The sequence below is a fragment of the Ammospiza nelsoni genome, chromosome 10, assembly GCF_027579445.1.
Source record: "Ammospiza nelsoni isolate bAmmNel1 chromosome 10, bAmmNel1.pri, whole genome shotgun sequence".
NCBI lineage: Eukaryota > Metazoa > Chordata > Aves > Passeriformes > Passerellidae > Ammospiza > Ammospiza nelsoni.
Window position 1 is genome coordinate 11,659,682 of NC_080642.1, and position 15,142 is coordinate 11,674,823.

At 46.2% G+C, this 15,142-nt stretch overlaps 1 protein-coding gene across 2 annotated transcripts in view; it reads right to left on the reverse strand.

Moving 5' to 3' along the window:
• Positions 1-8,255: 8,255 nt before the first annotated feature.
• Positions 8,256-15,142, reverse strand: part of MB21D2 (Mab-21 domain containing 2) — a 64,626-nt gene continuing 57,739 nt past the window's right edge. For both annotated transcript variants that reach the window (XM_059479704.1, XM_059479703.1), the window contains one exon: positions 8,256-11,915. In XM_059479704.1, coding sequence (XP_059335687.1) covers positions 10,651-11,915 — 1,265 coding nt within the window. In that variant the 3' untranslated portion in view covers positions 8,256-10,650. The remainder of the gene's footprint in view (positions 11,916-15,142) is intronic.

Sequence of the window (15,142 nt, forward strand, 5' to 3'; positions counted from 1 at the left end):
GTTGCAGAGGCAAAAGAAGGTGGCAGCTTTTCTTTTCATACTCTATGATTACAATTCTGAAATTGAGGACTGATTTCTGCCTATTTTCACTGATGTACTACTTAGGCTATGCAGAGAGGCACAACAATGAACCTACCACCTGGCTGAGACACCTGCCTGAAATTCTTCAGAGCCAGCAGAATGAGCCTCTCCAGCAATTGGTGGATTTGCTTCTTTGGAGTTTTGTTTGCATTTTTAACAAGCCACCCATAGGGAAGCTGTCCCTTGGCTCCACACCCTCAAGATAAGTCCCATGAGGATTTCACTAAGAAATGAGACAGCAGCTGCTCATCTCCATGTCTAGAACCAGCTGAGATAGAGAATATAACGAGGCCCCTTAGCTGTGCTCACAAGCAAGGAGAGCTGTAACAACAGGATAGGAATTGTGGTCTAAACAACACTTTTCCAGAAAAGGACTTTGCTTTCCCAGGTCTTTGTTTTCTTTCTTTAAGAAGGGTAGAGAAATGAGGCAGTTTAGCATGGTGAGGAATCACAGCCTTTAAAATACAACAAGCCAAAGTCAGGCTGCAATGCACAGTTTCTGCTTTTAAAGATCTGAAGACTTCAAGGAGTGAGTAAGGTCTCTGATAATACAGCCTGGGACCCTTGTGCATTGCCATTAAAACTTACACCTGTGCTCTGCTGAGGCCTCTCACACTGCTTGGGTCAGTGAAGTCATTCCTACAAGCATTTCAGGCAGGATAATCCTAGGCCAACCTGCAGGCAGCACACTCCTCAAGTAAGGAAATAACCAAACTACTGAATTCACTTGATCAAGGGATCTTAGGGCTCAGCTGAGCAAACTCTGGGCTTCACAGCAGGCACCCTGCAAGGCAAACAGCCCCTCTCCCCAACAACCATCTGAGCAGAACACAGACACACCTGCACCCAAACTGACCTGGCTGAGCCCTGGAGCACAAACACAAAGCACATGGCACAATAACAACACTTTGCAGCCTCCCTCAACTGCCCTGCCAAAAAACGCACCTTCACAGCAATTGGAAACGTGAGCGAGGGAACACATCAACTTCCCTCCATGGCACCTCACAAGGATTTACAACCACCTACAAGCACCTGCTAACGTCCAGCTTACTGTGAAAGCTGACTGTGTGCCAGGACAGGCCCTTTCTTTCCAGTCTGGCCACGCAATTCCCCACCAGGGAAGCCTGCAGGCTGGGCAGTGGTACCACGCAGGGAACAAACAGCTCCAGCCAGCTCAGGCCCAGCAGGCTTTCCAAGGCTTCTGGCCCTCAAGAGCAAACAACTCTCTCCTGCTCAGCTCTGCCCAAAGCAGACTCCTCCAGAGAGCACATCTGGAAGGCAGCCACAGTCACTTCTTGTTTTGCTTCCTTGATCCTTTCCTAGGGAAAGAGCAGGCAACAGGACAGTTGCTACTTCAAATTCCCCCAGCATTGCCTCAGGTTCGATGGGTGCCCCAGTTCCTGGCACTCAAAAACAAACCCTGGCCTTCCATCTCACTCAGCTCTCAGCTTTGCTGTAATTTCCAGATAAGAGGAAATGGAGAAGTAAGAAAGGCAAGCACATACTGCCACCAAAACGAGAGTTCAGCTTGTCTACCATTTCACAGTTCAAGATCTATCCCCTTTATGACCACAGGGTCTGCCTGAAGCTCAGGGGCCAGACTCAGGACACAGAGCTGCTTTTTACACTGTGCACAGATTCACACCACTACTACAAAAAAAACCTCACTTACTTCCCCATCCATTGCTGACCTTCCTCTGAGTGCAGCCCCCAGCCAGTCACCTCCAGAGCACAGAGACCTCTCCCACTGCCCCTCATTCCCTCTTTATAACCCTTCTAATGGCTGCTAATGCCCCTCACCTGTGCCCAGCCTTGCTGAGCAATCAGTTCCCCGTGCTGGGACCAGCTCCAGCTGGGAAGGATGAACCTCCCCAGGCACAGCCATGGCCAGGTGTGCCACAAGGGTCAGGGCTGCGATGCAGAAAGAAATAAGAAAACTAAGGGATTTTTTTTTCTCCTTCTAATCTACTTTGCTGTGTGTGACAGAGGGAGAAGGAGGTCAGTACTGCAATTGCTCCAGCTTACAGATGGAATAAAATGGTGATCCCAAACCCTCGGGGCCTGCCTGTCAAAACATTGGTCTCCCTCCATGTGTCACCTGTGTGTTCAGAGCAGATGAACTGTATTTCAGCATGAGCACATTGCAGGCCCAGCCACTGCTGAGGGTATGCAGCTCCAGCTGAGCTGGTGTGAGCAGCAGGCTCTGGCTCCAGGGGCAGTCAGGGGCAGCTCCAGGCTGAGGGCTGGGTACTGCAATGCTGGCTGCAGTGTGGGGGCTCAGGGGCTGCACAGGAGGGTGTGACAGCCATGCACCAGCTCTGCCTAGAGCTGAATCAGGGACATGTACCTGCTTTGGTCAGAATCAAGACAGAAACTGGAGGGCACTAAACAGACGAGGGGGCAGAACCCAGTGAACTCTGTCCTGATAGGCTTCTTGGAGATAGCCCAGGATAGCTCATCTGTCCTTGAGTGTGTGAACAACAGACATTTGTCCCAAAAAAGAGGTGCTCTTTTCTTAATTTAGGCTGGTACTACCTTCTACACATTCAGAAACTCTCTCTTTTTTTCCCCATAAGATACACAAACTACAAAAATAGGGAAAACATTGGGAATTATTTAGGGAATGGAGGAGTCAGTCCTGCTTCTTTGCTTGTTTGAGCAGGTGTACTCTCTGGTGGGAGGCAGGGTTTGCATAAGGAGCATTAAAGCTGCACTAAACAGTTTCAGCTGCTGCTGTTCCACTATCGATTGGCACCATTCAAGCTCAGCTTTAATGCCTGACAGCAGACATAAACTATGAGGCAGCTATGTCCCTACTGGGAGCAATGATATATTATCACTCTCTTTAAATGAACCTGGAGCAGTACTATATATATTTAACAGAAAATCCTGTCTCTAACTGACTGCAAAGGAATTTCAGGGGTTGCAGAAGTGCAAACCAACACAGCCTCTCTGTGACTAGACTGAAAATCACGTACTAAAAGTGAGTTATGCATACAAGAGATTATTTTACAAACACATTCATTAATTTATGTTGCTATCCTGTCCTGATGCCCCATCTCTACAACCTGAATTCAGGTTGGCAAATGTGGACATTTGCTGAAGTACTGCATGTAAAATTGACAGCTGGCAGGAAATCCAAGCCTACCAGAACATTAAAATGACCATGTGAGGCTCCTTTTCACTCTTGCCCCTGCTCTGTGGAAGGGCTGTGTACAATGTACTGCTTCTTAGGTGTTTTGGGGTTTTTTTCCCCCACCCTCTTTCTCTTGAGCCATTATTCAGAAATGGCTTTCAAACTGAAGCACTGACTGTATTCAATGAGTTTCACAGTGAAGCACAGTGCTGCAATCACAGGTGCCAGTGTGCAGGTACTGCTCCCACACCCTGCAGCCTCACTCCACCCATCCACACAGCCACACTGCTGAGTTTCCACCTGCTCAATGAGCTGGAAGTCACAGGCTGGAGGCTTTGCTCAGTTTCCTCCATATTTGGCTTTTCCTTGGGAAAGCGTGATTTCTGTGCGTGCTGGACCTGAGTGCCCTGGCAGCTTGGGCAGCTCTGTGTATCACAACAACAGCCAGTGTCTCTGAATTATTTACTCCAACTCACATGAACTTGCATTTCTTTCCTTTTCTGCCCAGTCACCATGGTGTGTGCTGCTCCATGAGTAAGCTGGAGAGACAGATGACACAGACGATGGAGTCACAGTAGGTGATTATAACAAAATAAGGCATTTATGCAGCTCCACTCAGCAGCATTTAATTTAATTTTATTTCATTAGAGTTCATTACTGCATAGCAGAACACCTCTGGAGAGTTTATTTAAAGATGGAGAGAGGAATGGGGCAGGCTGGGTGCAGTGGCAAAAGAGACCAGAGGAAACAGTTAAGATATATTTCTTTCCACACCTCCTGCTGCACTGGGTTTGACATTCTACCTTCAGTGGGTTTTTTGTGAAAAGAGCCATGCCTTGGGGAAAGAACAACTGAGGAACTGGTTTTGTGCTACTAACCCACTAACACAGGCCTTGGTGGACTTAGTCCCAGTGGGCTGGTGGGACCCAGAACAGCTGAGTTCCATTTTTAGAATCTCCTTTACCTGGTGGGCTTGTGGCTTTCCTAGAAACCTTCTGTAATGACTTCCCACCATTGTTCCATCTATTTCAATCAGTAACGGAGATTATGTTAGTGCAACTAGCTCAAGAATTCCACAAGATAACATCTGGATGTACCCACAGCAGTCCAAGGGTTAAGTACAACACTTTCCAATCCTGGTTTTGCCACCACTGATTAACAAAATAATCTAATGAATTAGAGCACTGAGGAGCACTGTGCACCTCAAGCAAGATCAGGCAGAACCATTAGCAAATAGAGGAAACCTCTTGGAGAAGCTCAATGAAGGTTTCAGCTTTGATTTTTATCATTACAGCTCTTTTGCCTGTTACAGGGTGTTAAAAAGTGTTGGTCTGGAGGTGGACCAGATGAGCTCTGGAGCCCAAACATGAAAACCACCAGAGACAGTTCTGGTCTCCATCCTTCATGGTGGCAGAAGGCAGAAGAGCCCCAGCAGCTGCGGCTGCTACATGACACACAAAGCTCTGAGACACAAGGGTGCCTCTATGGTGGCACAAGTCATGGAGACTGCTCCTGGCCACTGCAAATGTCATGGTGCTAGAAAGGTTAGACTTTGCAGTGGCCTCCTTGCAGGAAGGATTGTCTTCTCTGTGTTCTTTCAGAGCAGACAAGTGGATTTATCTCTTTGTGTAGGGAACCTGGCCTGCCATCATCCTCAGTGTACACAGACCCAGCCTGTACCCTTCAAACACAACCAAAGTCTGCTCTGAGAGCACATACTTCAGTCAGGAGCAGACTTACCCAGCAAGGGATGCTGAAGGTTGGAGACTGGTTTGCACAGAAACACCTTGGCATTCCCTCTGTGATCAGCTGCAGCCCACAAAAGTGGCAATTAATAAACTGTGTGCGTAAGCCTTGGCACACAGGAGCAGGGGAAGGACACAATGGGTCAGCAGCCCTTCATGAAAAATGCCCATTCCTCTCTTTGCACAGTGCTGAACAAATCATAAAACCCTCTCCCATCCTGTCAATGTCATGGCAGGGCATAAGCAATAGAGACCTGGAGACAAAGCCATTAATGAGTGAAGTGCCTGACGTCCTCGGCCACAGCTGCGGTTTGTACCCACTGAAGTGGACAAAAGCAGCTCATCTCTCTCCACCTCCCCAAAATAAAGCTAAAACAAAGGAGTCAGATGAGTTGAGAATCAAGGAGAAAAGTGGCTTTTTGGGCTCAGTTTTCCCTTTGCACTGGAGCTTGCTTGACTTCAGAATCACACACCATGTCTTCTGTGTGCTTAGCAAGACCTCGGTCATGTCTGTCATACTGATATTCCTAACACACAAAAACTGAGGGAAAGACAGGGCTGAGTCAGTTTGAAGAGAGCCTGATGCCCCCGATATGCACCCACATCTCTGCCTGGTGAATCAGGCTGTCTGGAGACTGAATGAGAGTGTGTTCATCTACCACAGAAGGCCAGCAAGATAAAAATAACCCCCAAAAGCCTACATTCAGCCTGGAACCACAGTGCTGAGCCAGGGACAATGATAATAGGAAAACACAATAGTTCCTCAGAGCAGTCCTAAAATAATAGATTATAAATGGCAAAAGGGGAGGAGAAGGGAGTGAGGGCTATTTTATCACTGTTCTAAAAGCATTCAGAGGAAATAAATTTGGATTCACTTGACAGTTCTCAAAAGCCAAAATATCCAAAATATAATGCTGAATGTCCCTAAAACCAAAACATGTCAGCAAGAGTCCCTTGACCAGGGTGTTCTTTTTCCCCCCTCCCCTGGTTTAGCCTTTGCCCTATGATGGCTATTTGCCTTTCTGGAGAGCTTAATCAGGAGCTATTAGAGACAGTGCTCTCTAAGCTGAATAATGTTAAAAGTCCATTAGCTCACCCCAAGCAAGGCTGGCAGGAGGGAGATGATGTACTTGCTGAAGTTGAACGAGCTATTTGCATGCTGAATACTTCTAATCACTGAGCAATGCCAGGAGAATGTGAACATTATTACCCTCAGCTGCCCAGCAACCTTTCAAACATGCTCACTTTAATACAAGACAAAGTGGCAAAATGCATCCAGCACTGAACCCATAAAAAGGGACAGATGGATGTTTTTAAGCAATTCTATGCACGGACTATGCACACCTTTAAAAAATTTTTTATCAGAAATAATAATTAGCAAATCTATCTTCCTTTCCCTCTGCCACATTTCATTGTGCATGGCCACTTGTATTATGCATGGGTTAAGAAAATATGATAAATGTCTGCTTATCTTTGGTCTGACCACAGTCAGCTTTTATCCAGCAAAGTACACATGCTTTATTTTAAGCATGTTTTCAAGTTTCCCAATGGAATTTATTGTGACTGCCGCCTTTCAATGCCTGTTTCAGTCAACTTTTAGCAGACACAAGCCTGTTTCACAGCCCTCCATGGGGAGACCAAGCACTGGAAGGGCACAGAGCTCAGGTGTCCAGCACAGATCCACCACAGCTGCCAACAGAAGGCTGCTCTCCACTGGAACAAGGCAACTAGGGAAAGTCCAAGAACCTAGATCAAAATTAGTGCTATTTGTCACAATAACAACAGAAAAAACACACTAGTAAAAACCAGCTCTTTCAGAGGCTTCTATTTTGGGCAGTGCATGGTTAAAGTCCTGCTGGTATTTTGCTGCAAAGAGTGACTCTGATGCCCACTTGTAGTTTTCTGGTTAGAGCACCAACACTTGTCTGGGCTAAAGTATTGGAATATGTGCAGAAACCAATTTATCACAGCCAGACAAGAGTGACTGAGGCTTCACACAACCTGCCTGAAGGAGCAGAGACTGCAGGCTGACACAAAGCCCTTGGTCTCTTGTTACCTTCTGCCTTCAAATGAGTTCTCCCAACACAGAACAGAGTAACTCCCATTAGCTGGTGGTTCTGTCACCTCTGCAGCAGCTCAGGTGTCCTTCTGAAGAAGTGACAGCTTTTTCAGCATCTCCCAGAACTTACAACAACTGGAACCAGTCAAATTAGCTGCTTCTGCCACTGTCCTACTGGAGAGAAACCTTATGGAAATAGCAAAGGCAAAAGCATGTTCCAAGAGCAGGACCAGAGCCAAGATGGCCGAGGATCACACTGGGAGGAGGCAGAGGAGCTCTGAAGGGCACTTTTCCTTCGTCCCCACCTTTCTGATGCCTCCAAGCCAGACGCTCTTGGCTGGGACTCCCTCCCTTTTAACCCTGTAGGAGTCAGTAACTCACAGACTCACAAAGGATCCATCCTACATGCTGCCAGCCTCCTACAAACTGTCCCAGTCCTTTTGCAACATTGCTCAGGACAGGGAGAAGTCAGCAGAGAGGTGGCTAATGGGCAAAAGGAAAAGAAAGAAAGGAAGTCTTACCTGCCATAGCAGTGGGTGCAGAGCTGAAGCTCCCGTGGAGACACTGGCTCACAGCACTGACTTTTCTCCTCTTGACATCAGCAGGGAAGATGCCTACATTGCTAGTTTAAAGCAAATTCCTTCTTATTTCAGTGTTTGTCAGATTGGCCAAGTCTCTAACCCCATGGGGCTGAGTGCTCTAAAATGCTTGTGTGAATGACTTTCAAGAACTCCCTAACAGGAAAAGCACCATGGTTTCCTTGAAACTTGCAGAGAGAAGTAAAGAGTAAAAGGTCATTGATATCTAAACCCACTGACTACTTTGAAATCCCACACAGACACTTCTGCACTTCACAAGTCTGTGCCAGCATATACTCAAAGGCAAAAGGGGGCAATAGAAAAGGAAGAAAATAGTCTTTTGTATTCTCTAATATACAAAACACTTGTCACCTCTGGGCTGGCAGCTTGCTTCATTAAATTAACTATAGTATGTGGAGAGGAGCAAATACTAGACAGATACAAACCTACTGCAGATTAGGATTCTGTCTCCTGGGAAGACAGATGGTCCAGTTGGAGGATATAACATTCTCACAAACCTACCTGGAAAACTGCTTTTCAGTCCAGTAAAAAGTCAAGCCTCCATTCCCCCACAAGGAAAAAAAAAAAAAAAAAAAAAAACAAACCAACAACAACAACAAACTCCAACACACAGAATGCAGGAAGAACAAGGTGGATACTTTTCAGAATGTTTTTTTAATTAAAACAAAAAAAAGGAGCACACACCAGAGCTTGACATGGGCTAGTCAAACTGCTGGTCAGCAGGACATTGAACTGGCATGAGGAAGGCTGTGTTTCTGCATATCTCAGGAGCACTGGCACAGACAATGGGTCTCCTGGGAGAGTACTCTGCCTGCCAGGCTACTGCTGCTTTGTGCTGAGCAGGTTTCTCATGTAGTGATGGGAACTTCATCCTGCAGCCCAGACTCTTCTTTCAACAAACAGAAGTCCCAGAGGCTTTCAACAAACCATTTCAACAAATCTGCATTTTCCACGCACTTCTGGAGAGGATTCCCCGTTGTTTCTCCTGCCTTCCCCAGGCAGGTTTCACAGGTTTATATAGAAACTTATCTTTGGCAATGGCCACATGGGTAGGACCCAGCTCTGCTTCTGCTGAAGCCAATCCATGTCCTTCCCAGGACCAAACTGCAGCTGCACAGGGCTCATGATCAAGAGCCAATTGTGCTTTAAGGTTAAATCCTCATCCACTCCATCAGGCCAGCAGCTTCTGAGAGCTTCTTGTAAGTATGTACCAGTAAATTCAGGTAAATGTGAACATCTCGGCTATAGCAATGGGGTGAAGTTTTCAATTATGCCCAAGAGATGGAGGAGCTAAAGTTTTAAGACATGACTTGGGCACTAGATCAGGTATTGAAACCTCCCTGCCATCTAATAAAGCAGTTGCCAAAGCTGTTGGTGTGCTGCTCCACCAGCCTGGTTTCTGTACCACAAAGGCTGGACTGAAAAAGTGACACATTTTTCATACACAATTTTTATCAGTTAGAATTTACTAGATATGCACATCATTTGTCTGTCAAATATTTTAAAAATACTTCAACCTGCTCTAATAATCACATTTTAACACATGCATCAAGTTTGGATCAGAACAGCGTCTCTGGGATAATCAGTAAGCCCAAATTGCTGATTTAAGGCCTAAATATCAGTCACTGGCCAGCCAGCCACAATAAGTCACTCTATCCTTGAACTCTTGGATTATTTTTGGCTCAGACTAACCCTTGTTACCATACATCTTACTCTACACACAGAAGAAAAGTGTATGTGTTTTTCAAGGCTACTGTTGCACCACAAGTTTACACATAAACACAACTTTTGCAAACATGAGACCAGAGTAAGATCTCCCATGTCCCAGGGTGAGTCAGAAAGTTCTCAGGAGTCCAGGGAATGGTAACTGCCAGAAAGGATCAGGCCTAATACATGCATTAGAGAAGCAAGGTAGCTCCTTTGCTGGAGGTCTGGCTGATTCACTTTGCACATACCACTGCTTTAGCATTACATCCTTATCTAATGGTAAACCTGTTTCAACAACATGCAATACATATTAATGCAATATGCACTGCAACACACAATACGCATCCAAAGAAATATGCCAATGCAAAACTCTGACTGCTCACACATAGCCGGGCTAACAAGGAAGTCTTTTACAAAAGACAATCAAGAAATCACCTGAAACCATGAGACCAGAGGGGTCTCAAGCAATCAGCAATACTGAGACCTAATAACAGATGCTAATTCATGAAAGAAACACAAACAGTGGGACTGAGGTAATGGCAGAGATTTCATTAGTGCAATTACATTTAAAATGGTATGTTCTTTAATAGAATTTAAATAAGGCTTTGAATAATTACACACACTAAAACTAACATTCCATAACCTTATTCCGCATGGAAAAGCAGCAGAAACAACCCTCTGGACTGTACAAGGTCCAATTAATGAACAATTACATTCAAAAAGCAGATCAAAACAGAAACAACTCTTTCCCCAAAAAGCTGCATCATCATCTGTAAAGTCAGCTTTCTCCCCTGTATCAGAAATGTGAAGAACAGATGAACTGGGCTTCAGCCCAGTAGATTTGGCCTCGTCAGATTACCAGGAGTGCTTTCCAACCCAGCCTCTCCTCATTTCTTTAGGGTGATGGAAGCTCATGGAAAAAGAAGTGAATTTCTGAAGCAACGGAAGGGGAGTTTTTTTTTCTCCCGGCCCAACAATGTACATAAATTATGGAAGCTTGGAAAAACTCCTACATTACACTGTGGCTTGTGTTTATGATCCATGTCCTCCTTTAGAAACTACTCACAGACAATGGGCAGGGTGGGTGAAAAAGAAAAAAAAAAGCAGCATATGAAATAGTAATATACTGTTCCAAAATCTGCACTGTCCTGCAGAAACAGGATTTATAATTTGTTCAGATTGTTCTCAACAGATCCAATCTATGCTGGATATGTAAAAACCAAGAGACTAAGTCATCAAGGAAAACCAAATTAAAAAACCTGCGCACTGCAAGAGTTTTAAAAAACAAAACAAATAAAAATCCCAAGAAACACTGACGAAAGCTCAGAAAAATTTATCATCAATTCTGAAGTGGGGCCTTGTGACATCATCTGGGTTGATGAAGACGGAGATGGACTTCCCGGGGTTCTCAGTCACTAGCTGCTGCAGCTTTTTGGCTAACCGGTCGTCGGGCTGGTTGGGGTCCCCTCCGTCGGACTGCGGGGAGGGGATGCTGGTGGTGCTGCCCCGCCGCTGCAGCTCCAGGGTGAGCCTGTTGGCTGCCTTGACGTGCTCGATGGCAGTCCGGAGGTGCTCGGCGGGGTCGGAGCGCACCGAGGACAGCTTCCGCGCGTGCAGCATCACCGTGTCCTCGGACAGGTGCTCCAGCATGTTGCACTGCGGGATGAAGTAGTTAGGGCACATCTTGTTGACCAAGCAGTGCTGGAGATCATCGATGAGCCCCAGGAGGAAATGGGCTGCATAATCCTCCTGGGCCAGGTAGCTGGCTGGCAGCCTGTCACAAGCCCACAGCATCATGCTGCGCAGGTGATATGGACTAATGGCTTTGGGGCGGGACAGCAGTTTGATGATGATGGCTTTGCAGGCCTGGTAGGCTTGCATGAGGCTGCTGGAGATGCACTTTTTCAGCTGCACTTCACTCCTGGCAAATGACAGCCTCCATTCATTGTCCTTCTTCCCCTTGTAGGAGCATGCAGGCACTAAGTAAAACCCACTTATGACTTCCTCCTCCGTGATCTTCCCGTCCCAGAAGTGGTTCTCCATCAGCCAGCTCTGTGCCACAGCCGGCCAGCCTTTGAAGGACACCACAGGGACAATGTCATACAGCATGCGGCTGCTGCCCACTCCCAAAATAATGGATATGATAGTCCCGTTCTTTTCTACCTTCTCCACCTTTGGCATCCCTCGTTGGGGCTTCTTCTGGATCTCAGACAGCACGATGCTAATGGACTCATAGAACCAGTCTGCAACTTTTGTTGGGGAGAAGAAGTAATTGGTGGCTCCATTGATATGGTCCACGATTGTGCAGCAGTCCTTCCACTTGCTGATGGTTCCCTCGTCGAAGAGGCGCAGGCTGAGCCAGGAGTGGCACAGGGCCGAGTGGCGCATGTCCAGCGTCACCGGCTGGTTGCGGTCGTGCAGCTTCAGCGCGGGCACCAGCAGCGTGAAGTCCATGTCATAGTCTGTGCCCCGGGCATAAACATTCAGCTCATCGAGGTCAATGTCCACCACACCTTCCCGCACGCCGCCCGACAGCAGCAGGTACTCGTTGGCTACAGGCAGCTTCTGGTCGAGTTTCTGAACCATGCCTGAAAAAGACAGAAAGACAAGTCCTTTAAAAAAACTGATCCAGGATCTAACCAGGATTAAAACCCATTCCATGCCCAGCAGAAAAAGAAGGCAACCAGAGGTATCTATAACTTTTGGTGTGACAAAAACATAAATCAGTCCCAGTACTCAGACAACCTTTGGTCTCACCTGACGCAGAGCAGGGCCTTCACTGCATTCCTGGGAATGTGTGAAGTCCATCCTAAACATCAGATTTCAAGCAATGGAAAAAAGCAGCAGCCTCTGGTAAAACACAGCAAAGCTACTTCCAGAACTAAATGTAACTTTTTTAACACCTTCTAAACCAGTTTTTCACCATATTGATATTCATTTCCAGAGTATCCAAATGTTTCACCAACATGCCATAGAGAAAAGAAAATATTAATTGACTCGCTGTTCTTATTTTCTCTCTGGTATAGAAAAAATCTGGACCAGCAGCAGGGAGTTGGTTTGTTCATGAGTGAATGAATAGCTACAAATATTAGTTCAATCAGGTCTGATTTTACAATCCGCTTTACATTTACTGATGAACAAGGCAACATGAACAAAAGAAATGCATCCTTCTCTTATGGGTTGAATGAAGCAGGTTAAATGATCAGGCAATTAGAGAAGCCAGCTCTGAAACTGGGTCTTCAAGCTGCAACGACATAAAATATCTGATCAGCTCTCCAGAACACAGACATGAAGACAGATTTTACTTTCAGCACCAAAACCAGACGCGACATTCACCCTGCAGTGCCTGTACCAGTTGTACAAAGCCAGCTTTTCACCAGGAATTCTATAAATACACCCCACTATACTGTGTCCATAGAAAATGAACAGCAGACTGAGACTCTACACAGAAGCTGAGATATTAGCACCTCATTCAGTGTTCAAATTAGGCTTAAAATTGAGCTCTGCAGTTCAACTGCTCTGCAGTCTGCTCCTGCTTTCTGGGCTGATTCACTGCTGGTGTTCCTCTTGTGGTTAAATGCTTTTGGTTGCTTCCCAGCCTCAATTCAGCTGCCACACCTCAGCCATGAGGGAACAAAGGCCAGTGGCTCTGAATGGAGATGCTGAAGCTGTTATGAGCACTGCAAAAGGGATAGATTTTATTCCTTACAAGTACAAATGCACTAGTTTCTGTTGGCATGCATTACTGAGTCCAGCTTCTGAAAGGCAATATGGTCTGTTTACATCAAGAATGGTCAAATGGGCAACTTCCATTAAAAGGAAGCCAGTCTTAGAGAGACAGCAGTGGGAATAACTAGCCAGAGGCATAACAGAGTGAGCCAGAAAGCTGCCAGTCACTCTGTCAGCCCAGAAATCAGAGGCAGACACATCAAGAATGTGAAACACAAATGATCAGCACTACAGTATGAGTACCCATGCTGTCATGGTCCCAGTGGCTGCAGAGCCTTTCCTGAGGTAATGCATCCCTGTAGGATCACAGACACTGCCTGCACTGAGTGGGTCACCCTAGCAGAGAGCAGCAGCAGCACCCCAGGGCACTGAGGGCTGCACCAGGCTCAGTGGCACTGCAGAGCTTTCAGACAGACTCACCTGTCCTTCCCTGCATGCTAGGACTGCAACACTACCTGCATGCTTATAGGTAAGCCATGACCAGAGCAAAATCTAAAGCTCTGTGGACACGGATTCCTTGGGAAAGCCAAGGATATTGGAGGAAGAAGCCTCTGTGTGAGGCAGAACGCATCCTGGGGCAATATTCAGTGTACCTGAAAGCCCCCATGTGAAATTCCTTGTTAAAAACACTTTACCTGTTTCATTCCTTCCAAGAGCACTGGACCCAGTCCATTTTGCTGCATTGAGCTGGGGTGATTTTCCTGCCAGGCAGGCAAGGACATAAACCCTTCTATTTCATGCAGCTCCAGGGGCTGCAATAGAAGGAAATAGCTCTAAAGGAGTGCTAAGAAACTCTTCCTGCTAAATCCTGAGCTAATCCCATTCTGTGATCTTGCCACACACTGCCCTGTTCATCCTCAAAGGGTAATAACTAAGAAAAGCTTCTGTCAACCTCAAAAACATTTTCTGAGGCTTAGACACACAGTGAGCTATGTTACCCTGATCTGTGGAGCAGCAAAGTCTTACACAGGCTTCTCTATCCCAGAGGCTAAATAGTAGCAGTCACTCTTTTGCTGTACCCAGAAGGGGTTTTCTAATGGGTACCTCAATTGATGTGACTTCTGCAGACACCACTGACACACTGCCTCTGAATCCTGTCCTTGAACCAGTGCAAGCAGCCTTAGTGCTTTACACCTCTGCTGGAAGCTGAGTCCAATGCCCACGAAGTAGAGTCTGGATCAATCACATCATAGGGACAAGGAGCAATTATTTTGCCCCCCAAAGATTAATGTACTACTGTCCCTTACAGTGGGGCAGCACAGCTATTCATGATATGATGGGTTTGGATGGCCCATCCTGCCTCTACACTCAGCCACAATGTCCCACTCAGGACAGTGCTCTGCAGCATCTGCCATGCAAATCTGCAGATGTTCCTGAGACAGGCAGACAGAATGTAACTATCCGACAGAGGAAAATGTTCAAACCTATAGGACTCAATAAAGGACGCATTTTTCTAAATCTTTTTAAACTTAAGGGACGAAAAACGCTCTCCCTTTGCACCAGAACTTCTATCCCAGAGCCTTCAACTAAAAAAGAAAATCAGGATTTTTCCAAAGAGATTCCCCACTTCAGAATCTGCTGTTGGATGGGTTGCTCTCCTTGGCCTGAAGAGAACCTTTGTCCTTACATGGGAGCAATGGAGTTGATAGTCTAACCCCATTTAACCAGCAAGTGGGACTCAAGCCCTGCCTTCTGTACACTGTCAATGAGTCACTTGGTTTTCCCTCTCCAGAACTCTGGACCTACCAGCAGAAGAGAAATATTGAAAAATGGTAAGGAAATGGTTACAGGAAATGATCTAACATGTCATCAATATCTCCCTACCTGGCTGGCTGCAGTTTAAATCAAACCTTTGAGCTCTGCTTGGCACAGAATTTCCCCTTTAAGTCCCAAACCAGCAACATCTGCAGCTCTGCCACAGAACAAGAGAAGGAATTTTTGCTAAATGATCACAGCAGCATTGCTGATCCAACTGAAGTGGTGGAGCAGGGAGTTGAGATAAGGTCCCCTTGAGGAAAGTATATTTAGAATAGGCATAGAGTGTTCTATAAATAGTTGAGCTGGCCAAATTCAGGATTACCTAAGG